At 39.7% G+C, this 27,194-nt stretch overlaps 2 protein-coding genes across 2 annotated transcripts; both read left to right on the top strand.

Annotated features, from left to right (window-relative positions):
• Window positions 1–8,560: 8,560 nt before the first annotated feature.
• LOC138895966 (uncharacterized) lies at window positions 8,561–14,301 on the top strand. Its single transcript, XM_070180734.1, has 3 exons — window positions 8,561–8,909; window positions 8,994–9,169; window positions 14,080–14,301. Exons 1-3 carry the CDS (start codon window positions 8,561–8,563, stop codon window positions 14,299–14,301), a joined length of 747 nt encoding a protein of 248 aa, XP_070036835.1.
• A 9,718-nt stretch (window positions 14,302–24,019) lies between these two features.
• Window positions 24,020–26,335, top strand: LOC104095370 (laccase-3-like). The gene is made up of 5 exons (XM_009601493.4): window positions 24,020–24,145; window positions 24,217–24,613; window positions 24,687–24,815; window positions 24,910–25,854; window positions 25,928–26,335. The coding sequence occupies exons 1-5, from the start codon at window positions 24,035–24,037 to the stop codon at window positions 26,056–26,058; spliced, it is 1,713 nt and encodes a 570-aa protein (XP_009599788.1). The 5' UTR covers window positions 24,020–24,034; the 3' UTR covers window positions 26,059–26,335.
• The last annotated feature ends 859 nt before the right edge of the window (window positions 26,336–27,194 follow it).

Raw genomic sequence — 27,194 nt, 5'->3', positions numbered from 1 at the left:
GAGCGCACCATTCAGATCTTGGAGGACATGTTACGTGCTGGTGTTATGGATTTTTGGGGGTTCATGTGACCAGTTCCTACCATTTTGCAGAGTTTGCCTACAAAAACAACTACCAATCAAGTATTCAGATAACTCTTTATGAGGCCTTATATGGGAGGCAGTGTCGTTCTCTAGTTGGTTGGTTTGAGCCGGGGCAGGCTAGGTTGTTGGGAACTGATTTGGTTCAGAATGCCGTGGAGAAAGTCAAGTTGATTTAGGATCGGCTTCGTACAGCATAGTCCAGGCAGAAGAGTTATGCTAATCAGACGGTCGTGATGTAGCATTCATGGTGGGAGTGAGGGTTTTGCTCAGAGTTTCACCCATGAAGGGTGTAATGAGGTTCGGGAATAAGGGAAAGTTGAGCCCTAGGTATATTGGTCCTTTTGAGATCCTTGAGAGAGTGGGTGAGGTGGCCTACAGACTTACATTGCCACCCAGCTTAGCGGTTGTTCACCCGGTGTTCCATGTTTCCATGCTTCGAAAGTATTATGGTGATCCGTCACATGTATTAGATTTCAGCTCAGTCCAATTAGACAAGGATTTGACTTATGTTGAGGAGTCGATGGCTATTTTGGACAGGAAGATCCGGAAGTTGAGGTCAAAGGACATTTCTTCAGTGAGGGTTCAATAGAGAGTTCAACCGATCGAGGAGGCGACCTTGGAGAACGTGCACGATATACAGAATCATTATCCTCACCTTTTTGGCACTTCAGGTATGTCTCTATGCACTTTCGAGGATGAACATTTGTTTTAAAAGGGGGAGAATGTAACAACCCAACCGGTCGTTTTGTGTATTTGAGCCTCATTTCCCCTTTTGAATCTTCTCGTATGTGTGATTGTAGTTTTATGACTTGTGGGGATGGTTAGTTTTGTTTTGGGGAAGTTTTAGAATGATTTGGACCCTTTGGTTCTTAGTTTATAAGCTTAAGTTGGAAATGTTGATCGAAATTTGACTTTTGTTAAAACGACCTCGGAACGTTATTTTGATGGCTCCGATAGGTTCGTATCGTGATTTTGGACTTGGGCATACGTTCGCAATTGAATTGGAGGGTCCTAGGTTGAATTAACTTGTTTTGCCAAAAGATGACAATTCGAGGTTTAAGAATTTCCTTAGGTTTGACCGTAGTTTGACTTTATGGCTATCGGGCTCGAAATTTTGTTTTAGGACTTGGAATAGGTCCGTTTTGATATTTGGAACGTGTCTGCAAAATTTGGTGTAATTTGGAGTTGGTTTGATAGGATTCAGATGCTTGGTTGTGATTCTAGAGGTTCTTGAGTTTTCCTTTTGAATTTCATATTTTTTGATGTCCGATTCATGGTTCCGGATATTATTTTGATGTTTTGAGTACGCGAGCGAGTTCGTATGATGGTTTTAGACTTGTGTGAATTTTTGGTGTGGAGCCCCGAGGGCTCGGGTGAGTTTCAGACGTGTTTCAAATTTGTTTGAACTCATTTCCAGTTTGCTAGTGTGCTGGTGCCTCAAGTATCGCTATTGCGAGCACCAGCATCACAATTGCCAAATGGATAGGAAGGGGAATGTATGGCATTTGCGACGCCTTACTCTAAATTGCAAAGTTTAGGCTTAGGTTGGGTAGGCCGCATTTACGGAAGTGGCTAGCATCGCAATTGCGAGGTCAGTGTCGCAATTGCGATTGTGAGACGCCAGATTTGCGAGCTATTATTTGCATTTGCAAGGGGTTCGCAGTTGCGAACCCAGGGTCGGTTTTGCGACTTTTGCACCTGAACATAAGGGCTGAAAAAAGGAGAATTGGTCTTATTTTTATATTTTAGAACCCTAGACTCGGTATGAGGTAATTTTGAGGAGGGATTTCCACCTACAACTATTGGGTAAGTGATTTTGATCAATTTTCAATTATATTACATGAAGCTTTATGAGATTTATCCTCTAATCCATCAAATTTGAAGAGAAAGTTTGGTAAATTTTGTCAATGTTTTGAAAAATAAAAATTTGATATTTGAGAGTCGAATTTGACTCGGATTTTAACCGGGCGAGCCCAGGGTTGACTTTTGATAATTTGTAAAGATCATAGCTTTATTAATCTTAATTGGTTTCTCTGGCATGATTTGATGATATTAAGTTGTTTTTTGTTAGATTTGAGCCGTGTGGAGGCGAAATTTAAGGGAAAAGTCATTTTTGAGTGTTGATTTGCCTAGTTGAGGTAAATATCTTACCTAACTTTGTGTGGGAAAAAATACCCCTTAGGATTGGGTTTGATTATACTATCTGAATTATGTAGAAGACGTGTACATGAGGTAACGAGTGTGTACACGGGCTTATATGTGAACATTGACCGATTTAGACACTTAGTTTACTTATAAGCATTTAATTGAAGTTGTTATTAATTGTTGTATATTTCATTGCTAGGTTTATTATTACATGCTTTAATTGAAGTTGTTATTACATGTTCTAGTTTCCATTTCAAGGTTTCCGTTATATGCAATTTATTAGTAGTTGTTGTTACATGCTATTCTTCCATTGTTGAGTTATTCTCATGCATTTAGTCGTAGTTTCTATTTCATGCTATCTCTTTTATTGTTAAGCTTGTGTTATGCTTTAGAGTTTGCTGGCACATCCAACAACGAATGCAACAGTTGGACGACCGTAACAGAATTAGATCCTTTCATCTCCGTGGATGAACCCAAGTTAGACAATGTGTCTGCTTCCATATTTTCTTTCCACGGAATGTGGATGAGTCCATTCTCTAAATCGCCCAAGTAACGCTTGGACCTTGTTCAAGTACTGCTGCATGTGTTCCTCCTTTGTGTCGAAAATCCCCTACACTTGGTTTACCACCAGCTGGGAGTCACACTTTATTTCAATAACCTTGGAACCTAGCCCCCGGGCTAGTCCAAGTCCTGCAACCAAAGCCTCCTACTCGGCTTCATTGTTAGTTAATGGTACAGTTCTAATGGCCTTCCTTAGGGTCTCCCCTGATGGCGTGATCAAAACTTCCCCGAGACCGGCCCCTTTTACATTGGAAGCTCCGTCCGTAAACAAAGTCCAAACCCTAATGTCTTTCCCAACACCAGCAGTGCTTCCTTAGCAGTCAAAGGCATTAACCCCGGCAGGCTTATGAGGGGAGTTCCTTAAGGGAAAGGTCATCACAACGGCTATTGGGTTACATTGAAAGTAAGGCCTAAGCTTTCGAGAAGCAATCACGAGAGATAAGACCAACTTTTCCAGGTGCGGATATCGCGTCTCCGCTTCTGATAGTATTTTACTAACGTAATAAACAGGAAATTACGTACCTTCATCTTCTCGGACCAGAATGGAACTTACCGTTACCTCCAAGACCGCCAAATAAATTATTAGTTGTTCACCTTCCCTCGGTTTTTGACAATAACGGAGGACTAAACAAGTAACTTTTTAGGTCCTTCAATGCTTGCTGGCATTCCGGAGTCCATACGAAGCCATTCTTCTTTTTAAAAATAGAAAAGAAACGGTGGCACTTTTTCGACAACCTTGAGATGAACCTACTTAGAGCTGCCAACCTTCTGGTCAGCCTCTACACTTCTTTTACGCTTGTTAGATGATCCGGGATGTCCTCGATGGCTTTGATTTTATCAGGGGTAACTTTAATCCATCTTTGGGAGACAAAGAACCCCAAAATGTTTCTGGAGCCGACCCCGAAGGAACATTTCTCGTGGTTGAGTTTCATATTGTACTTCCTTAGGATGTCGAACATTTTTTGGAGATGTTTCAAATAATCCCCTGCATTTAAAGACTTAACTAACATGTCATCAATATACACTTTCATCAGTTTTCTTATCTGCTTTTCAAACATCTTATTAACGAGCCTCTGATAAGTGGCTCCGACTTTCTTAAGCCCAAAAGGAATCACATTATAACAATATGTGCCAAAGTTTGTGATGAATGAATTTTTTTTCCTAATCTTTCGGGTTCATCCTATCTGATTGTACCCGGAATAAGCACCAAGGAAATTTATTAGCTTGTGCCCAGTCGTAGCATCAATCATTTGATCAATGTTTGGAAGTGGGAATGAATCTTTAGGGCACGCCTTATTTAAATCTTTATAGTCTACATACATCCTAAATTTGTTATTCTTTTTGGGTACTACAACTACGTTGGCTAACCATTCCAGATACTTTACCTCGTGGATTGAACCAATATTGAGTAATCGTGTTACCTCTTCTTTAACAAACCTATTCCTGAACTCTACTATCCGGCATTTTTTTCCTAACCGATGGGAAGTTCGGATCCAAGCTGAGCTTGTGGACTGCTACCTCTAATGAGATACCTGTTATATCCGAGTGTGACCATGCAAAACAATCGATGCTAGCTTTAAGAAAATTTATAATCTCTAACCTGAGCTCGGTATTTAACCCTGTTCCCAAATGAAACTTTCTTTCTAAAAATTTGTCGTACAAAGGCACTTGCTCGAGCTCCTTTGTGGTCGACTTGGTCGCATCCGTCTCCTCTGGAACCTGAAAATATCTTGGAACCTGATAGGATTTCGATGACTCCTCACCTTTATCGTCCTCATTCAGAAAGAAAGGAGCTATCAGTTCCTATAATTGCTATTTGTTGGACTCTTTCCCCTTGCTGCTAGAAACAGTTATCGCGTTCATCTCCCTCACCATCGGTTGGTCTTCTCTTGTTTGTTTGATTCCTTCCGGCATTGGAAATTTCAACAACTGGTGATATGTTGAGTGTACAACCTTCATATCATATCCACGGCCTTCCAAGGATTAAATTATAACCCATATTTCCATCTACCACTTCGAAGAGAATGGTCTTTGTTACTCATTCAATGTGTATGGGCAGCAAAATCTCTCCTCGGGTTGTCACGCTTGTCAAGATGAAACTATTTAAGAGCTTTGTCGCTGGAATGATGTTCCCGGTCAATTTTGCTTGCTCCAAAACTCTCCATTGGATGATATTGGCTGAACTTCCTAGATTAACCAAAACACGCTTAATTTTGAAATCTAAAACATTGACAGAGATTACCAAAGCGTCATTGGGTATCAGAAGGAGTCTGTCAGCACCTTCTTCCGTGAAGGTGGCATCATCTTTTGCGACTTCCTAGAGTCTCTTGTTGTGAGTCATAGATATTTTTGTTTTCTTCGCTGCTGAAAAGGTTACACCATTGACTTTGTTTCCTCTGAAGATCATGTTGATAGTCATCCGAGGTGACCCTTCTGCTATATTCAAAGGCTCCACATTGTCCCGGCTTTGTCCATAGTTGTTCTTGGCTCGGTCACTTAAAAACTCCCTAATATGGCCATTCTTCAACAATGTCGCCACCTCTTCGCGAAGATGTCGATATTCCCTAGTTCTATAGCCGTGAGTCCCATGGTATTCACACCATAAACTGGAATCTTTGTAGTTAGGATCTGATCAGATTGGCTTCGGGAACCGTCGTGCTTCTTTGATATTTCTCATCGCCGATACCATCTCTACTAGGCTGATATTAAAGTTATAATCCGATAACCGGGGATATGCAGAGCCTCAGGCCCCTGACATTGTTTCTCCTGCAATGATCTGTTGTTCCGGCCATGATCAGTACTTCTGTCGGGAGCAGACCTATTCGGTGACTGAAACCCTTTGTTGTTACGCCCATCAGTTCTCTCGTACGGTAGAAAATGACCTCTCGAGGACCGCCGATCTGCATCAAAGTCATTCTTAAACCTGTCCTTATTTTTGACTCGACCCCATCCCTTGGTCGATACCGATGATCCAAGCTGATCGTCTTCTATATGTATTTTTGACTCATAGCAGTTATGGACATCTGCCCATGCGGTTGCCTGAAACTCGAGCAAACTCTCCTTCAGTTTTCGGGAGGTATCATAACTTATTGGGTTTAGACCTTTCGTGAATGCCTTTGTGGCCAACTTATATGGAACCGCCGGTAGCAACATCCTTTATTTCTAGAATCGGATCATAAATTCTCACAGCAGCTCGGATTCGCCCTGCGAAATTCAGAATGTGTGTGCCTTTCTCGCTTGAACCTTTCTAGCTCCAGCATAGGCCTTAATGAACGAATCTGCAAGTATTTCAAAAGATTCAATCGAATGCTCGGGTAAGAGGGAGTACCATGTCAGAACCCACTTTGTGAGGGTTTCACCAAATCATTTCCCTTCACCGCCATGGTATAGGTTGTGATGTGCTCCTGTGAATCCGAAGTCCCATCGTACTTTGGTATGTCCGGCTTCTTAAATCTCTTTGGAATTAACTCAGGTGTTGTACTTGGCTTAGACGGTAACTGCGCGTACTTTTTTGAATCCGGACCCTTTAACACTGGTGGTGCGCCCAAAATCTGATCCATCCGAGCATGAAACTCCTTCGCATTTTGATCCATTCGTTCGTTCATTTCTCTCATGTATCTCAGGAACTCGGTTTTGAAAGGATCACTCCCGTTGTTGTTCCCAGATCCACTACCGATCTCTTCGGCTTCATCGAAACCGTCTTTGCCTCTTGGGGTGTTGTTATCGGTTCTCTAGGCCGTTTGATTTATGAGAACACTGGGAGGGATTGGACCCCTTATGTTAGCATTGTTGGAAGCACCAGTCAATGCTTGTTTTAACTCTGCTATCACGGACCCTTGAGAGATGATTCATGATTATTTTCTGTTCTTCCCTCAGGGGTTTGACCATCTCTACAACGTGTTCCTCCTCCGCATCATCATGCGTTCGGTCCCGCACATGCTGAGGATACTGACCTTCACGAACCGGGGTTGTTTCTTCCCCTTCGTTGCGCGTTTCGCTGACTGAGTCATCACGCTGGGACAATTCTTCCAGTTCAATGCGTGCTTCAACATTGTGTATGTTGTTGACATCGTTAGCTGCCATATATGAGTTTTAATAAGGAAAGAACCAAAACTTATTAGTAATAAACGAATGGATCAAAGCAATTATGCAGCTGTCTATGCCCCACGGTGTGCACCAATCTGTTTACCCGTAAAACAACAATTAAATTTGTTAGGTGGTTTATAGACAAGTGAATCTATTTGATCCAAAAATGATAAAGAAATAGGACTAAAATTAGGATTGAACGATTGAAATTAAATAAGATAACAAGTCTGGCTCCAAACTCAGCGTTTCTGAGAGCAGAAGTCAAAATAATGATGAATCGATGAAAAAGCTGTTAGATTGAGAATAAAATAGTAAAGTATAGCTCTTGTGTGTAGAATGTTTCCTGCTCTTACAATGGCTTTTAACCTCGCCATTTAAAGCTCTACCTAGGGAAATAAGATCCTAGAATCAAGCTCATCTTAAATGAGAATAAAAGTATCATTAATGAATATATAATGGCAGGCCTTGAATGTAAATATTCTCTGCAACGGCTGCTCATTTAATGCTAGCAAATATTTCCTCATTGAATGTTATCCGATGACAAACCCTTGAACTTCTATCGCCGACTACGTTTCCTTCGGATTCATCCGGTACTGGTCACACACGTTACATCCGATATAAGTTGTTTCCCACCTCATCATTTGCCTATCTTCAGGTTCACGTGTCATTTTACCATTTGACCATCTGTTATCAACCAGTTTTACCCCATAGAAAGAGGTTAACTGGTAAGGGATATGCGTTGCTGGAATTACAATTGGAGAAAACGAATATTCCGCAGAATAGAGATTAATTTACAAAAGAAAAAAAATAATAAACTTATATTTTTTTATTTCTTTTCTTTGTTTGCTTCTTTTATTTCTTTATTTTTTTTTGGTTTTTGAAATTTTATTTTGAGAAAATTGAAAAATGTCAACTTTATGAAATAGAAGTGTCAACGGTTCATGTAAGAAATGAAATACTATGAAAAATTCTTAGAGGAAGAAGAAAAAAGCAGGTAACATCTCATCTCAGATTGCATATTCCTGCATTATCATTCTCTTCTCTTTTTAATATAAATTGATTCTTTTAGTAAACATTCCATTCTTCTTATCCAAGTTCACGTATGCTGATTTAAATGGGAAATTACATGTATGTCAAACAATCTTATAGAGAATGTTAATTTTTTTAAGAGATAGTAGAAACATGAAAAGATATTTAATTAGTAAAAATATTATATCAAAATTTATGACATTAATTATTTAATTATATTTTAATTATTTATATGTATGCTCGAAGCGCAGATTACTCTAGTACAATATAAAATATTGGTTCCAAAGAAAATCTTAATGTTAAAGTGAAATGCTGTTATACGGAGGGGTTGTTATAGAGAGGTTTAGATGTATAACTTTTGGTGAATCACTTTTAATAATTTTATTTAAAATATTTTCCATTTCCGATAATATACATCCACACTATGCTAGTATGCTTCAAAAAGAAATAAATCTGTACCAAGACCTCTCAACTATAAAGTTGAGTGTCGACAGTTAGTATAATGCTTTACTCATATTGGTTTAACTTCTTTATTGTTTGGCTAACAGATAGTCTTGGATAAAATCTTCTCCTCAACTAATCGCAACTATTTTTAACTTCATTGACCATCTTTAATGTCTAAGGGGAGGGGCCATATTCAAGGGAGGTGCCATGGTGCATGCTATTCGCCGATGACATAGTTCTGATTGATGAGTTGCGAGCCGGTATTAACGAGAGGCTGGAGGTTTGGAGACAGGCTCTTGAGTCTAAGGGTTTCAAGCTGAGCAGGATGAAGACGGAATATCTGGAGTGTAAGTTCAGTGCTGAGCCGGTGAAAGTGGGCGTGGATGTGAGGCTTGAATCACAGGTCATCTCGAGTAGAGGCAACTTCAAGTACCTTAGTTCGGTTATCCAGAGGGGAGGGGAGATCAATGAGGATGTCACATACCGTATTGGAGTAGGATGGATGAAGTGGAGGTTAGCATTTAGAGTCCTGTGTGACATGAGAGTGCCACCGATACTCAAAGGTAAGTTCTATAAAGTGGTGGTTAGACCGGTCATGATGTAAGGGGCTGAGTGTTGGTTAGCCCGTTAAGAACTCACATATCCAGAGATGAAAGCAGAAGAAATGAGGATGTTAAGGTGGATGTGCGGGCACACTAGGATAGATAAGATTAGGAATGATGATATTCGGGAGAAGGTATACGTGGCTCCCATTGATGACAAGATACGGGAAAAGCGGATTAAATGGTTCGGACATGTTCAGAGGAGAAGCTCAGATGCTCCGGTACGGAGGTGTGAGCGGCTGGTTGTGGAGAAAATGAGAAGAGGTAGAGGGCGGTCTAAGAAATATTGGGGAGAGGTGATTAGGCGGGATATGGCGAGGCTCCAGATTTCCGAGGACATGACACTTGATAGGAAGGTGTGGAGGTCGAGTATTAGGGTTGTAGGTTATGAGGTAGTTGAGTATTGCCTTACTTCGTACCATTGTGGGACTAGCCAGGTAGGGTTTTTGTCTAAGATAGCTAGTGGCAATGTTATGTCTTACTATTTCAGTTTTCAGTGAAGGACCTATTTACTAGCTATTACTTTTGCTTTGCATCTTTCTTCTGGATTTCATGGTGTTCTTATTGTTCCTATGATTATTGTGGTGATACTAATATTGTCTCCTTTTGTCCTTTTATCTTTTTGTTTTCTTGAGCTGAGGGTCTTTCAGAAACAGCCTCTCTACTCCTTCGGGGTAGGGGTAAGGTCTGCGTACACACTACCCTCCTCAGACCCCATTATTGGGATTTTACTGGATTTTTGTTGTTGTTGTTGTTGTTGACCATCTTTACTGTGTACGGATGAAATCGAGGACAAAATTTTCCCTCGATTTCCCAATAAGGAAGTAAGAGAGAAGCACGGTCCGACGTGACTATAGGCAAGGCAGAAAAACCCATCGTATCGGAACCCGGAAGGAGTGAACAATGAATCTAGGCTCGGGCACGGTAAAATAATGGTACCCAGACCAAGTAAAGTTTCTAAACCACGGGAGACGCGGGAACAGTTATGCATGACAAGTAGGAACCCATAATATTCGCCCTCAACCGGATATTATAACACAAATCCTGTCCGATATCAGTTGCGGATCGATATTTAACGGAAAAAGAAGATTTTTATCATATTTAGACTTGTACTAGGACTCAAATTCCCCTACTATATAAAGGAGAAAGTTTCTTTTATTTTGACACATTGTTGACACGCAAATCAAAGAAATAAAAGTTTATTTTTGCGTTCTAGCTATTATTCAAAGTGTTCTTCAATTATTCTCTTCTTTATTCGCAACCGAGCTTATATCGAGGGTCCGATCGAGGACGAATTTTACTGTTCAATCTAAGATCAGGCTTGATCATCATATTACAATTGGTTTGATCTTTTATTTTATCTTTAACTTAATTATTTGTTGTTCTTAAACCATTCATATTAAATTAAATCACATATTCTTTAAACCGCGTACAAATTTAATTGTAATTTATTTTTAAGGGTAAACAGCTTGGCACCCACCGTGGTACTAAGGATAATAGTAGTGATTTGATACGAATCTCCATAACACACCCCATTTTACTCTTGTTCTTTGAAGTTTTGATTCCAGGTTAGCCCAAGGATGTCAAATTCTCAGTCTGCTCACTTGAACGTTAACGCCGAGTCAAGCCATCATGGTGAGAATAATAACGTGATGTCTAGCAATGATGTGCCCCTATCAATCCCAATGGTGTCCCAGCTGCCAACTCGGTCGATGCTAAAGCACAGGTGTCCATCAACATTAATCTATCGACTGATCCCAAAAATAACGTTCGCGGGGGACCTCGGCTAGCGACTCGAAGCGCCCGATGGTGAAGGTGATGGGGTGAGCCTGCGCTTGATTTTCAAAATGTTCAAGGCTCAACAAGCGGCGATAGCACAGTTACAAAACCAGAGCCATACCCCTAATAGGGTCGATCCCGAGTATTCACGAGAAAATACTCGGAGGGATGAACAAGTTGCCATGGAACCGGGCGAATTCAGGTCCGGGGAAAGGTCATTCAGAAGCTTTTGCCCTCGAGCGTGGCACCGAAGTCGATCCCAAAAGGTTTCGATTGCCCGACATTTCAAAGTATAATGGGATCACGGATCCAAATGATCATGTAACCTCCTATACATGCACGCTCAAAGGGAATGACTTGAAAGACGACGAAATCGAGTCGGTGTTGCTGAAAAGAATTTGGGGAAACCTTGTCCAAGGGAGCAATGATATGGTATCACAACTTGCCTTCAAATTCTATCTACTCGTTTGTTATGCTTGTGGATTCTTTCGTAAAGGCCCATGCCTGCGCCATCAAGGTCGAGACGAAGAAGTCAGACCTTTTCAAGGTCAAGCAAAGAGATAACGAGATGCTTAGGGAGTTCGTGTCGAGGTTCCAGATGGAACAGATGTATCTGCCACTAGTTGAGGATTATTGGTTAATTCAGGCATTTACTCAAGGGCTCAACCCCCGAAGTTTCATGGCCTCTCAACACCTAAAGAAAAACTCGATGGAGTACCCGGCGGTCACCTAGGTCGACGTCCACAACAGGTATCAATCGAAGATCAGAGTCGAGGATGACCAATTAGGACCCCTTCAGGGTCTGTTTACCCCATCAGAACTGATAACAGGTCTAAGAGAATCATCGATCAGGAACCGAGGCTGGTCCGAGATCGATACCAGCCATACGACACTGATTAGAGGGGAAATGGATCCGGACGCCACCCGACATGGAACGACAAGAGAAATGATCGAGGACCGAGAAGCTGAGGCCTAATGAGCAAGAGCGGGTTTGATAGGTCGCTCGTGAGTAGGGAGGCACCGAGATTATCGGAGTATAATTTCAACGGGGACGCTGCAAGTATAGTGTCGGCCATAGGGCGCATCAAAGAGACTAAGTGGCCAAGACCATTGCACTCTGACCCTTCCCAGAGAGATCCTAGTTTGGTGTGTAAGTACCATGGTACTCACGATCATAGGACCGAGGATTGTCGACAGCTAAGAGAAGAAGTAGCTCGATTGTTCCACAATGGGCACCTTCGAGAATTCCTAAGCGAGCGAGCCCAAAACCACTTCAGAAATAGGGACGCCAACAAACAGGTCGAGTAAGAGGAGCCTCAACATGTAATCAACATGATAATTGGCGGAGTTGATATCCCCCAAGGGCCAATGATAAAGCGAACTAAAGTTTCTTTCACGAGAGAAAAATGCACTCGGGATTATGTCCCAGAAGGAGCCATCTTGTTCAACAATGAAGACGCTGAGGGAATCGTACAGCCTCACATCGATACACTGGGAAGGGTTAAACGTGTGTTGATTGATCCATGTAGCTCAGCCAACATCATCAGATCAAGGGTCGTAGAAGAGCTGGGGTTGCAGGATCAAATCGTACCGGCAGTCCAGGTATTTAACGGATTCAACATGGCATGTGAGACCATGAAGGGTGAGATAACTTACAGGTAAACACTGTTGGGACCGCCCAAAAAACAAAGTTCAACGTGATCAAAGGGGATATGAGGTACAATCCCTTTGACCTAACACTAGGCACTGAAAGAAATGTTTGTTGTCGATGATGTAATCTCAGTGCCTACGGAGAATAGCTGGCCGCAAAAGAAATGTTCGTTGTCGATGATGTAATCCCGATGCCAGCGGTTTCAACATCAAAAAGCAGGGAACCGACCAAAGAAGAAGAAACTAAATAGCTTAACCTAAACCAAGCCGGAAAAATAGGAGGAGCACGGAGCGGATGATGAGGATGATTACAGCGTCCCGAGATCTTTCATAGCACCCGATGACACTAACGCCACCAAATCGACGATCAAGGAGTGGGAGCAAGTTATATCGATCGAGCACCTGCCGGATCGAAAGGTATACCTAGGCACGGGGTTAACCCCCGAGCTCAGGAGAAAACTTATTGATTTTTTTAAAACTAAAGCCGATTGTTTCGCATGGTTCCATCTAGACATGACAGGGATTCCACCGAAGGTAACCACTCACAAATTGAGCTTGGATCCAAAGTTCCATCTGGTTAAGCAGAAGAGAAGACCATAGTCCGGGATCAAACACGCATTCATCAAGGACGAGGTATCTAAACTTCTGAAAATAAGTTCTATCTGGGAAGTTAAATACCCGGGTTGGTTAGCTAACGTAGTAGTCATGCCTAAAAAGGGAAATAAACTTAGGATGTATGTAGATTACAAGGATCTAAACAAGGCATGTCCAAAGGAATCTTTCGGTTGGACCGGTTCATCTCGAGATCGTCGGATAAGAGCTATCGACTCTTCTCACTATTGAAAAAGAGGAACAACTTCTCTTGTACCCCGGAATGCCAACAAGCTTTAGGAGAACTCAAGCGATACCTATCGAGCCCCCCTCTCCCTTACTGCACACTCCGAAGGTGGGCGAATAGTTATACCTCTACTTGACGGTTTCCGAGGTGACGGTAAGTGGTGTCCTGGTCCGGGAAGAAGAAGGTACACAATTTCCTATTTATTATGTTAGTAGAACACAAGGCGATGCCGAAACAAGGTATCCTCACCTAGAAAAATTAGTGCTTACCTTACTAAGAGCTTCTACGAAATTAAAATCGTACTTCCAATGCCACCACATATGTGTCGTGACCTCCTATCCATTGAGGATTGTCATACATAAACCCGAGCTCTTGGGCCAGTTGGCCAAATGGGCTGTAGAAATTAGCGAGTATGATATCGAGTATAAACCCCGGTCTGCCATAAAATCTCAGATTTTGGCAGACTTTGTGGCCGACTTTATGCGAGCTTTGATACCCGAGGTCGAAATGGAGTTACTGCTCACTTGGGGTATTAACTTAGGGATCTGGACCCTATTCACAGACGGTGCCTCTAACGCGAAGGGGTCCGGGCTCGGTATCGTATTGAAACTCCCTACGGGTAACGTAATTAGGCAGTCCATTAGAACTGCAAAATTGACTAACAACGAAGCCGAGTATGAGGCTATGATTATAGGTCTAGAACTGGCTAAGAGCCTGGGGGCCGAAGTGATCGAAGCCAAATGTGACTCCCTCCTTATCGTGAATCAAATCAACGGAACGTTCGAAGTAAAAGAGGAACGGATGCAAAGGTACTTGGACAAGTTGCAGGTGATCTTACACCAATTCAAGGAATGGACTCTGCAGCTCGTACCTCGGGTTCAAAGTAGTAAGGCCGATGCACTAGCCATCTTGGGGTCGTTTGTCGACTCCGATGAATTCGACTCGGGGATAGTGGTACAACTGATGAACTTGGTAGTAGAAGAAGGTCACGCTGTGGTAAACTCGACAATCTTGACTTGGGATTGGAGAAACAAATACATAGACTACTTGAAGACAGGAAAATTGCCATTAGATCCCAAAGAATAGAGAGCCCTACGCACCAAAGCTGCTAAGTTCAGCTTGGTCGAGGGGAACTGTTTAGAAGATCCTTTTTTGACCCACTAGCTAGGTGCTTGGGTCCGGAAGAGACTGACTACACCATGAGAGAGGTCTATGAGGGCACTTGTGGGAACTACTCAGGAGCAGAATTCCTGGTTCGAAAGTTAATCAGAGCCGGTTACTACTGGAACAAGATGGAGAAAGATACGAAAGACTTCGTACGAAAATGCAATGAGTGTCAAACACACACCCCAATGATTTATCAACCGGGAGAGATGCTTCACCTTGTCCTATTGCCATGGCCATTTATAAAGTAGGGGATGGACATCGTCGGTCCCTTGCCATGGGCGCCCAGTAAAGCCTAATACATACTACTCATGGCTGATTACTTCTCCAAGTAGGTCGAGGCTTAGGCGTTCGAAAAGGTTTGGGAGAAAGAGGTCATCAACTTCATCTGGGATCACATAAAATGTCGGTTCGGGATACTGGTCGAGATCGTTTGCGACAACGAAAATTAATTCGTCGGTAACAAGGTAAGTAAGTTTTTCGAAGACTACAAAATCAAACAATATTATCAACACCTTACCACCCTAGTGGGAATGGACAAGAGGAGTCAACGAACAAAACTGTACTCCAAAACTTGAAAACGATACTGACCGATTCGAAGGGAAAGTGGAAGGAAATCTTGCCTGAAATCTTGTGGGCATATCAAACGACTTCGAAGTCAAGTACCAGAGCGACCCCGTGTTCTATAGTCTACGATGTGAAAGCCTTAATCCCGGTCGAAGTGGGGGAACCGAGCCTCAGGTTCCAGTATGCTACTGAAATGTCAAACGGCGAGGCCATGACCGCGAGTTTGGACTTATTGTACGAGAGGCGAGAAGATGCCTTGGTCCGATTGGCTGCCAAAAAGCAGCAAGTGGGGAGGTACTACAACCGAAGACCTGACTTTCGACATTTTCAAGTCGGGGACTTGGTGTTAAAGAAAGTAACGCTAGACACCAGGAACCCAAATGACGGAAAACTAGGCCCAAACTGGGAAGGACCATATAGAGTTGTCGGAATAACCGAGAAAGGTGCATATAAACTCGAGTCGAGAAACGGTATACAACTACTGAACAACTGGAACGTGGCACACTTAAAGCGGTAGTACTACTAAGGTACGAGCATAATTCCCTTTTTAAATTTGTTATAATACAGACTAACTTGTGCAGGTACTCGGCCGAGGGGAAATGTGACTATTAGGTCTGAAAGCACGTGTTGTACTCTTTCTTCCTTGAACCGGTTTTTTCCTGAAGTGAGTTTTACGACAAATTTTTAACGAGGCAACAGTAAAACATGCAACCTTAGTTTCAAAGGCCGACCTAAAGCCGTAGTTGCTGATCACTTACACCAGACCAACAGTATTCAAGCCCTCAAGAGTTCGACCTCAAATACTGGGGGCCATTACCCCCAAGTTAGGATCCTTAGAAGATGTTATTACTTAATATTAAAAGCCAAGTCTTGGTAATTAGGATTCATTGTAAGGGCCAAATGGTCAAACGAACCGTACCCATGTATCCCACTCTTTCCAAGGCATAAGGCTTATGTGCCTCTGATTATGTACTCTACATGCAAAGCAATGAAATAAATTTACCCTCTATATTTTATCACTACGCATTTTATACCATCGGTACATTCGTTGAAGTTACTTAGAACAAATAATGGATCCTGAATCCTAAAGCCTACGGGCTAACCCGACTCGAGGACTGCCGTCCGATAAAAAGATCGGATAGCTCGGGCTATCGAATCCCGGAGGCACCAAGCATATTAGGCAGAGCCCGAACATGAATGGCTACAGCCAACCTAAAATGGCTCAGAGACGTCCAAGTCCGTACTCATAAAGTAAAGTCCTTACATATGATTAAAACCTATTAAAAGGTTATCCTCGGTAAAACACTGTCGCCTATGACTAAAAAACTCAAGTATCTTAAAGGCCTTCATTTTTTATCAAGAATTCGAAGCCTAAGCAACCCGGAGTTATTATCGAAACCGAGCCTCATTCGGGCTTTCGGAGAACGGGTACTCTAGATTACGTTCAATTCTATGTTATGACATTAGTGATGATCTTCAAATAAAAAATTGTAAATAGATGCTAAAAAATAAAAGACACAGTGCTACCGAAGGGATAATTTTATATATATATTCCAAAAAGTATTTACAAAGGCACGATAAAACATTCTCAAAATAAATAAAAAATAGATATACAATAGAAAACAAAAAAAAAAGAAGAAAAGCTAAGGCATCTTAACTTCTCGACCGGTTTGGCATGCTCCCATTTCATGGACAAAGCCTCCGTTTGAGCTTTTTCCAGCTCGGCTTAAAGAATAGGGAGATCCTTGAGGGCCTCATCTTTTTTATCACTGAGAACCCTATACATGTCCTTCTGCCGGACTTGCTCCTTGAGCTCGAACTCGAGCTGGCTGACTTCCATTCGAGATCGATGGCTTTCATGGTGGAGCACTGAAGCCTGAAAAACAAATCAATAAGATCATCAGAATATGCTGAAGTTACATAAGGTGCACGAAGGGAAAAAGGAAAGGGAAACTTACCCGACTCAGTGCTCGTTGTGCCTCATTGAAGAGGCTTTATGTGCTCACTTTGTTCATCTTTGCCTGGTCCTCTTCGGTCACCAGGAAACGAAGATAGTTGTCCATGCCCACCGAAGCAGACATCACCCGGGTATCCATCGGGATAGTAAACATGACCGTTCTTTTACGGTCGGGATCCACGCTCGGAGTAGGGAACTGCCTCACCAGCTTCGGGCTCGACAGCTACCGACGACATGTACTTTTTTGGGATCTCCAGGTGACCAAACCCAAAATAATCCTTCAATGCGGCCATGTCCACACCGTCAAAGAACATGTTGAGGGCCTCATCTACAGCCCATGTCATCTCATTTGGCTTCTCCATGACAGCATGAGCCTCGTCGAATAAAGACTCTGTATGGGATGGCGACCCCGCAATGTTGATGACACCGACAATTTCCCTCAGAGCAGGGATGGCTTCTAGGGAGACAGTAGCCTCAGATTTTCCCTCTGGCTCCCGGGCTAAAGAGGGATCGGCCTCTTGGCCACTTTCTCCGGTTGCCGCCTATTCTTACTCATCAATGGCTGACCCATGGGAAATGAACTCCAGATCGTCATCTTCAGGGTAATCCCTGAGCCGATAGAGGAAGCAAGAGTTCGGTACCCTGGCCCGGGTATTCTTCTTGTTGCTTTTTCGGCCCCGGACCGTTACCCTATTCTTCTTGGATTTGGCATCCATGGATCCAGAAGATTTCCTATTTTTTCTCTTTTTATCCTCCTGTGAAGTAGCTCCAGGCTATCCCAAAGCGGAGGGCTTATCAAGTGAGGACGGAGCCTCATCATCGTCCAATGGTCGAAGCTTAGTGGTATTGGGAAACCCTATGAAAGAAAAAGATCTTAGTCAAAATAACGGTTGAGTATGAAAGTATACTTGTTCGAGAGGAGCACTCACCATGGGAACGGGCCTCCCACTTACCCTTTGAAAGTTTGCGCCATTCACGCTCAAAGTACGATAGTTGTTCGCAGATCCCCTCGACCCACTCTTTGAAGCGAGGGACTACATTGGGAACTCGGACAACCGCTGCATGATGGTAGAAGCAGGAAATAAGAAAAAAGAACAAAATAAATTCCAAGTGCTCAGAGGGGAAAGAAACTTACGGGCTGAGTTTCACTTTTCAGGAAATGGTAAGAATTCGGAGGGAATGAGATCTTCAGTTTTTACCCAAAGGAATCTCCCCTGCCAGCCTCGATCCCGATCTTCATCGATGCTAAAAAATGAAGCTTTACTTGCCCGACGAACGAGCTTGATCAACCCCCCTCAAAAAACTCGGGCACTGTAAAGATGAAGTAGGTGGTCGATAGTAAATCGAGGTGCTTCGGTATTGTTGACAAAATGGCGGAGGAGGATTACGATCCTCCAAAAGGACGGGTGAATCTGCCCGAGGTAGACCTCGTACCTTTTGCAAAAGCTAAGGATTATAGGGTCCAACGGGGCAAGTGTGAATGGGTTAGTGTAAACACTTAGATACTCCTCCACGTGTGTAGTAATGTCCTCATCGAGACCAGGGACTACCACTTCTTTTCCCCCAAGTTGCAGTCCTCCCGAACTGTAGGGAGTGTATCCTCGGTAATAGAGCATATGTACCTCCATACCCCCTCGCCTCGGTCCTGTTGGCTAGAGGCTTTTTCGACCTTGAAGTCGTTCTCAATGGAGCAGCCTCCGGGGATGAAGTTCTTTAGGGGAGGTTTCGGGGCCACCTCAGGTACGGCCACCTCGGCGTCCGTGTCCGGGTTAAAAGTTGAAGGGATGGCCTGTTGAGGCACAGATTTCGAAGTCTTAGTCATCGAATTCTGGGAAAAATAGAGGTTTGAAGGCGAGGATAAAGATTTGAAGGTGAAGATGAAGATTTGAAGATAAGGATGATGGTATGAATGTCCGTTTTGAAGATTTAAAGGTAGAATATGAAGATTTGAAGATGGGAAGATGAAAATATGAAGATATATGAAGATTTGAAGGGGTTAAGAATAAGTGAAAAGTTCGGGGGTAAATTAAGGAGCTCTGGAATCGGAAAGTAAAAAAGTGAAAAAAGGGACCAAAGCTTTTATATAGAAGGGGTAATCAATGCGTGACGTTTCGCATTCGGAGACGGTCAACCGGCGACTGACACGTGTTCGAAGTTAGAACGACGCGACTGATGGGATATTTCGCTGACCCGTCAACTCGGTTGTAGCGTATGGAAGAAGGAAGCGGGGTTAATTCATCACTTCTCATCGCCTCGTTAAATCTGCTCTCCGAAAAGCGAGGGGATTATCTGTGTACGGGTGAAATTGGGGGCAAAAGTTTCCCTCGATTCCTCAATAAGGAAACAAGAGGGAAGCACGGTCCGACGCAACTATAGGCAAGGCCGAAGGACCCTCCGTATCGGAACCCGGGAGGAGTGAACGATGAATCTGGGCTCGGGCATGGTAAAATAACGAATCCAGACCAAGTAAAGTTTCTAAACCACGAAATACGCGGGAATGTTTATGCATGACAAGTAGGAAGCTGTAATATTCGCCCTCAACTGGATATTACGGCGCAAATCCCGTCCGATATCTGCTGCAGATCGATATTTATCGGGAACATAAGATTTTTACCATATTTAGACTTGTATTATGACTGAAATTCCCCTACTATATAAAGGGAAAAGTTTCTTTTATTTTGACACATTGTTTACACGCAAACCAAAGCAATAAAAGTTTATTTTTGTCTTCTAGCTATTATTCAAAGTGTTCTTCAATTATTTTCTTCTTTCTTCGCAACCGAGCTTATATCGAAGGTCCGATCGAGGATGAATTTCACTATCAACCTAAGATCAGGTTTGATCATCATATTACAATTGGTTTGATCTTTTATATTATATTTAACTTAATTATTTGTTGTTGTTAAACCATTCATATTGAATTAAATCACATATTCTTTAAATCGCGTATAAATTTAATTGTTACTCATTTTTTAGGGTAAACAGAATGAATAAAATAGAAGAATGACGTCCTGTCTTATAGTAAGTAGGTGTTTTTGCTTGAATAAAATGAATAAAATATTTTCTCATTGAATATTATCCGATGTCAAACCCTTGAACTTCTATCGCCGACTACGTTTCCTTCGGATTCCATCCGGTACTAGTTACACACGTTGCATCCGGTATCAGTTAATTCCCGCCTCGTCCTTTGCCTATCTTCGGTTTCACGTGTTATTTACCATTCAACCACCTGTTATCAACCAATTTTACCCCATAGAAAGGGATTAATTGATAAGGGATATGCGTTGCTGGAATTAGAATTGGAGAAAAAGAATATTCCGTAGAATAGAGATTAATTTACAAAAGAAAATAAATAATAAACTTATATTTTTTTATTTCTTTTCTTTGTTTGATTCTTTTATTTCTTTACTTTTTTTGTTTTTGAAATTTTATTTTGAGCAAAATTAAAAATGTCAACTTTATGAAATAGAAGTGTCAATAGTTCATGTAAGAAATGAAATACTATGAAAAAATCTTAAGAGGAAGAAAAAAAAAGCAGGTAACATCTCATCTCAGATTTCATATTCCTGCATTATCATTCTCTTCTCTTTTTAATATAAATTGCTTCTTTTAGTAAACATTCCATTCTTCTAATCCAAGTTCACGTATGCTGATTTAAATGGGATATTACATGTATGTCAAACAATCTTATAGAGAATGTTAATTTTTTTAAGAGATAGTAGAAACATGAAAAGATATTTCATTAGTAAAAATATAATATCAAAATTTAAGACATTAATTATTTAATTATATTTAATTATTTTCATGTTTGCACGAAGCGCAGATTACTCTAGTACAATATAAAATATTGGTTCCAAAGAAAACCTTAGAGCATGTTTGGAAAGCCACCCTGTAATTGAATTTGGGTGTAATTGGGTATAATTATATAGTGTTGGCATGTTTGTATGACCAAGTAATTACCTAATCAGCATGTAATTGGGTGTAATTGAGGGGGTGTAATTACACTCTGCAATTCTCAAGGGGGAGCTGAGAATTGCTGGTAATTACATGGTGTAATTACCAGGTTATTTTTTGAATATCTTTTCTTTTTTTTTTAATTTACTTTTTCTTTTTGTTTTTCTTTCTTTTTATTTTTTTTTAAAGTTTTTTAATAAAAAATTCTCAAAAATTAGTTTTTACAATATTTATTTTTATTTTCTTGTTTCTCATTTTCCAACCTTTACTTCACGTGTTTCTATTTAATTTCTCATATTTTGTATCTTTCTTAATTATTATTATTATTATTATTTTAATTATATTTAGGTATGTTATTATTCTAATTTTTCTAAAAAGTTATACCCCGTAATCTTAGAAAGAATAAGTTATCCAAAACTATGACTTATAATGAGTGATGTTATTAAAGTTGAACTTTATTATTGGATGAGGTTATGTGCAAACTTAACTACGTTAAAATGATAGATTACGTTTTAATATTTAAATAATATTTTTATTTTTCAGCCTTTATTTTTTGTGATTCCATGTAGTTGCTCATATTTTTATTTTCTTCATTTAGCATAGTTGTACTATTATTCTAGTTTTTATACTTTTGTTTTAGCCCAAATACATAGACAGCCCAGTAAACTTGGTCAAATTTTTTATTTTGGCACTCTAACTTAGTTTTGTTCCATTTTGACCCTCCAACCCTATTTCTTATGTTCCACTTTAATACAAAAGCTGACTAGATTCAGTATGTTAGTTGCCTTACCCTTGTAGGTGCGTGAGGGAGATCTCTTTGGCCAAATTTACTTCTCCAACGGTAACAACATAAATGTTGGCCCCATATTTAATCCCCCAACTTCCTTCTCCCATATTTCATCTTCATTATTTCCTTCCCCATTTACTATTTATATGAAAACCGACTGATTTCAGTCGGTTTCTTAAAAAATAAATTTTGCGGGACACTAAAAGAGTTTCCTACATTTTTGCGCCAAAAGAAACGACCGAAGTTGGTTGGTTTCGTAAAAAAAAATTAAAAAATAAAATATTTTGAAATAAATTTTATATTTTGTGAAACGTGTGTGCATGCATATCCTGAAATATATACAAATTTCATAAACTTCCGAACCGCTAAACTTTCAAAACTGCGAACTTTCGAACTCGTAAACTTTATAATTTCTAAACCCGTAAACTTCCAAACACATAAAGCTCCGAAACTCATATTTGTGTATACACACGCGCTATATGTTTTTACATTGGTTTCAGCTTTTGTGTTAAAATGAAATATAAGAAATAGAGTTGGAGGGCCAAAATGGAATAAGGTTGAGATAGAGTACCAAAATAAAAAACGGAGTCAAGTTGAATGGGGTGTATATGTATTTGGCCAAGCAAATATATATACACGCTGTATTTTAACGTCAGATAAAAGTTTTTGTGTTAAAGTGGAACATAAGAAATGCGGTTGGAGGGTCAAAATGGAACAAGACTGAGTTAGAGTGTCAAAATAAAAAATTGGACCAAGTTTAATGGGTTGTTTATGTATTTGGACTTTTTTTTTTTAATGTTTGAATAGTATGAATTGTAAAAGCATGATGAAACTTTAATGCAATAGTAAAAGTTGTCAAGTTTTGAAATATTTAAAAGAGTAACATAAAAAATAGAAAAGTGAGGGAGTAACGAATTGCTTTATTTCAAAACAATTAGCATATAATGAGTGATCCGATAAAAGTAGAATCTCATTGTTGAATGAGGTTATACACTTATGTTTTTCTTTTTTTTTGAATTATATTTACTTAAATTATGTTGAAAATTATTTTAGGTTATGTTGTAATTTTACATAAGAGTATTATGTTAATTATTTTTTTGATTTTGAATTTTATGTTATATTTTCGCTTCCATTTTATTCGCTTTAGTAGTATTCACTTATTAATTTAGATTGCATGCCATTCATTTTTCAGTTAAAGTTGATAGATTATTTTTTCGTAAAATATTTGAGTAATGTTATGGCATTATATTTATAAATATTAATCATTTTATCAAGCATGCAGTCCATGATGTTCTTACAAAATATGTACTTTTAGTTCTTATAATTGATTAAAGTAAAATATTATTAATTTGAAAAATATATATCAACTATTTTTACAATATTAGTTACAAATATATGATTAGCAATTAATATATTTTCAAGAAACAATATCTATCTTAAATGTCTAATTTAATATTATTTATAAAGGCATATATTTGTTAAATCTTAACTTTTAATTTTTAGTAATTAATTTTATATTTAAAATTTAATCTAACTGTGTAATTACACTTGTGCTACCAAACAATACAGTTGTAATTACACTATAATTACATTATGACAAACAAACAGGTCATCATAATTACAATACTGTGTAATTACTACCCTAGTAATTACAACAATTTCAATTATCAGGTAGCTTTCCAAACAGACCCTTAATGTTAAAGTGAAATGTGATACAGAGTGGTTGCTATAGAGAGTTTTAGATGTATAACTTTTGGTGAATCACTTTTAACAATTTTATTTAAAATATTTTCCATTTCCGTGCATATACATCCACACTATGCTAGTATGCTTCAAAAAGAAATAAATCTGTGCCAAGACCTCTCAACTATAAAGTTGAGTGTCGACAGTTAGTATAATGCTTGCCTCATATTGATTTTAACTTGTTAATTGTTTGGCTAACAGATAGTCTTGGATAAAGTCTTCTCTTCAACTAATCGCAACTATTTTCAACTTCATTGACCATCCTTACAATATTATATTCTGTCAAATGAAAGTGACAAAAGATTTCAGCAACAAAGGAAAATGGAAAAGGAAAAAAACAGTAAGAGAGTGACGGGAAGCATTAGCCCTGCATTGTTTACAAATTTTCCAAAGGAAAAATTTCAGTTTTGATTAAGAATTCTCGAGAGCAGTAAGTGGGTGCACCAAATCCTCCATGTAGTTGGACTAAGTTGCCCAAAACTTTCCAAAATCACTGGTTAACTCCTAACTAATGTACCACCAAATTTATATTATATTATATTTGTTTTTTAATAAATGAATAGATTAAGCTTTCGGTTCCCTCCATCTAGCAGTATAAATAGGGAAACTCCAGGATTCCGATCCTCGTATCACCAAAAAGATAAGAGATGGAGACTTCCAAAAAGGCATTGTTCAAAGTCCTATTTGCTACCATTGTGGTTATACTAAGTCTCCTGCCGCCTACTGCAAATGCAGATATTCACCAACACGAATTTGCTGTATGTCCCTATTTACTTTTTGTTTCATTTTTTACCTTACCACTTTTAATTTTTTGAAACTGTTTGAACAGGTTCAAGAAACAAGAATAACAAGACTGTGCAAAACCAAGAATATAATAACAGTGAATGGACAATTCCCTGGGCCAACCTTGACTGTTCGAAATGGGGATAAACTTGTCGTTAGGGTTGCGAATAGAGCACGATACAATGTTACCATTCATTGGCATGGAATTCGTCAAATGAGAACTCCATGGGCAGATGGACCAGAGTATGTGACACAATGTCCAATAAAACCAGGAGGAGTTTACACATACAGGTTCACTATTGAAGACCAAGAGGGTACATTGTGGTGGCATGCTCACAGTAGATGGCTTAGAGCTACTGTTTATGGGGCTCTTGTCATCTTACCAAAACAGGGTTCTCATTTTCCTTTCTCACAGCCTAAAAAGGATATCCCTATTATTCTTGGTAAACCCCTTTATTCTTTCTTTTCTTTTTGTTCAAAAATTATTATCGTTTGACGAATATTGACTGCTTTCAGGGGAATGGTGGAACAAAGATATTATTGCACTCCAAAGACAAACACAGTTCACAGGAGCTGCTCCCAATATTTCTGATGCATATACTATCAATGGTCAACCTGGTGACCTCTATAGATGCTCTAGCCAAGGTTTTTAGTGTGATTAGATCCCTTTTGTTTTTTTTAGATAGAGGAAAAGATTAATCAACTTCATAGTTACTAATTCAGAATAATGTTGTTGCAGATACACTAAAGCTTTTAGTGAATCCCGGAGAAACAATACTCTTAAGGGTCATCAACGCTGCACTCAATCAACAACTCTTTTTCTCAGTTGCCAACCACAAATTGATTGTGGTGGGAGCTGATGCTGCTTATAATAAGCCTTTTACGACGAATGTTATCATGGTTGGACCTGGTCAGACCACTAATGTAATACTCGCTACTGATCAGCCCCCTGCACGCTATTACATGGCAGCTCGTGCCTATGCCTCAGCTCAAAATGCCCCATTTGACAACACTACTACCACTGCTATTCTTGAGTACACGAATCTTAGGTCGGGAGCTAATTCAAGGCCTTTGTTGCCTCAGCTTCCAGCCTTTAATGACACAAATATTGTCACTTCTTTCACAAGTCAAATGAGGAGCATTCCTAAAAATAATATTAGAGTACCTAATCAGATTGATGAGAATTTGTTCTTCACTGTTGGATTAGGCATGGTGAGTTGCACTCCTGGTCCTAGATGTCAAGGCCCTAATAACACACGCTTTGCTGCTAGTATGAACAATGTCTCCTTTGTTTTTCCAAGAAGAACCTCATTGCTGCAGGCTTATTACCAAAACATTCCTGGGATTTATACATTGGATTTCCCTCCTGTTCCACCTGTAAAATTTGATTATACGGGAAATGTTTCGAGAGGACTCAGGCAGCCAGGATTTGGGACTAAGTTGTATAAGATCAAATTTGGTTCTAATGTACAAATTGTGTTACAAGATACTGCTATCTTCTCAGTGGAGGACCACCCAATTCATCTTCATGGATACCATTTCTGGGTTGTTGGACAAGGTTTTGGCAACTTCAATCCACAAACTGATACTTCCAAATTTAACTTGGATGATCCTCCAGTTAGGAACACAATTGATGTGCCCGTCGGTGGATGGGCAGTCATTCGTTTTGTGGCTGATAATCCTGGTAAGTTGCTTATCATAATCATATATGTTGCCTTACAAGTTTATTCTGATTGATTTATCTGATATCTTAATAGGTGTTTGGCTGTTTCATTGCCATATTGATTCACATTTGGCATGGGGTCTCGGTATGTCTTTCATCGTTGAAAATGGGAAAGGAGAGAAACAGACTATGGAGCCACCTCCACCAGATCTACCACAATGCTAGAATGAATATTAGAATTATTCTTCCAACTTAATGGATTTGGAGTTGTAGCAACTCATTCATATTATGGTTGTCTGCAAATGAAGCATTTTTAGTGTGGTCTATCTACTGTCTTTTTGTTTATCTAAGTATTAACCTTTCAGGTTTCACCCTGCTTTATTAAGCACATATTAGAATTCTTTTTCTTTTAATTAGTTGTTCACGTTACAAGTACTTTATATGTACTTTTACAATCTCGTACTCTGCTAGTTCAGATATATATAAATACTGAATTGTTTCATTGTTGTCCCATATTTGTTTTTTTAAATCGTTGTTCTGACAAAATTTATGGATCATTAGAAAGTGTAAGGTATGATTGTCCAACAATAATTAACTAGTGTAACTATTTAACCAAAAAATAATTTTTGTAGTCAAAGCAATTAAATAAATATCTCAGGCTACTAACAACTGATTTTATTCGCCTTTTCATATATAAATGATATGAATAAGGAACAAATAATAAGAAAATAAATTGAGAGAATAAAGGAAATAGAAATCTTATTGATAGTTGCAGCCTTTCTTCTCTATGAAAGCAATAATTTTTAAATAATAGAGAACTGTAGTAAAACAATGTAATTGAGAGAATTACTAGTAATTTTTCGATGGGATACAAGGTGTAGAATGAGGGGTTTAAATAGTAAGCGTATTTGTAACTGTTTGCCTTGTTTAGCTCCTACCCGTTACTGTCATTTATTACATTAATGACGCGTTTCACAATTGAATTGCAACGGACGAAGTAATGATGGAAAATCCTGTGTAATCCGGGATTGACAGTTCTTTCTTTATTCGTATCTATATTAGTGACTCGTTCTTCAAAATCTGAAGCTATTTTCCTGTACTTTATCATGAGCTAAATAGACACGATACATATTTGCTCAATCCCGAAGGTATTTCGCTCATCTTCTGTACACGTCATTCTTATTTTGTCATAATAACTTTGTCGACACCTATCACCAAAGAATAGGAGCTTATTTTTTACTAATATAGATAGTCCCACCCACTTCTTGAATAATCTCAACTGAATATTCGGGAAGTGGTGAGTTTATTTATGGCAAAATATTTTGCTGCCTCTTCCCGAGGTTATTATGACGTGCTGCAGA

Source organism: Nicotiana tomentosiformis, chromosome 7 (assembly GCF_000390325.3).
Source record: "Nicotiana tomentosiformis chromosome 7, ASM39032v3, whole genome shotgun sequence".
NCBI lineage: Eukaryota > Viridiplantae > Streptophyta > Magnoliopsida > Solanales > Solanaceae > Nicotiana > Nicotiana tomentosiformis.
The sequence above is the reverse complement of the archived record's forward strand: the minus strand, read 5'-3'. Positions and strand labels throughout refer to the sequence as shown.

Excerpts from the sequence above, each read along its gene's own strand:
- LOC138895966 (XM_070180734.1), top strand. The coding sequence starts at position 8,561 with ATGCTATTCGCCGATGACATAGTTCTGATTGATGAGTTGCGAGCCGGT. Across the intron at positions 8,910-8,993 it reads AGTGCCACCGATACTCAAAG|AGATGAAAGCAGAAGAAATG; the intron begins GTAAGTTCTATA and ends TCACATATCCAG. Across the intron at positions 9,170-14,079 it reads GGAGAAGCTCAGATGCTCCG|CTCGTACCTCGGGTTCAAAG; the intron begins GTACGGAGGTGT and ends TGGACTCTGCAG.
- LOC104095370 (XM_009601493.4), top strand. The coding sequence starts at position 24,035 with ATGGAGACTTCCAAAAAGGCATTGTTCAAAGTCCTATTTGCTACCATT. Across the intron at positions 24,146-24,216 it reads TTCACCAACACGAATTTGCT|GTTCAAGAAACAAGAATAAC; the intron begins GTATGTCCCTAT and ends CTGTTTGAACAG. Across the intron at positions 25,855-25,927 it reads TTTTGTGGCTGATAATCCTG|GTGTTTGGCTGTTTCATTGC; the intron begins GTAAGTTGCTTA and ends ATATCTTAATAG.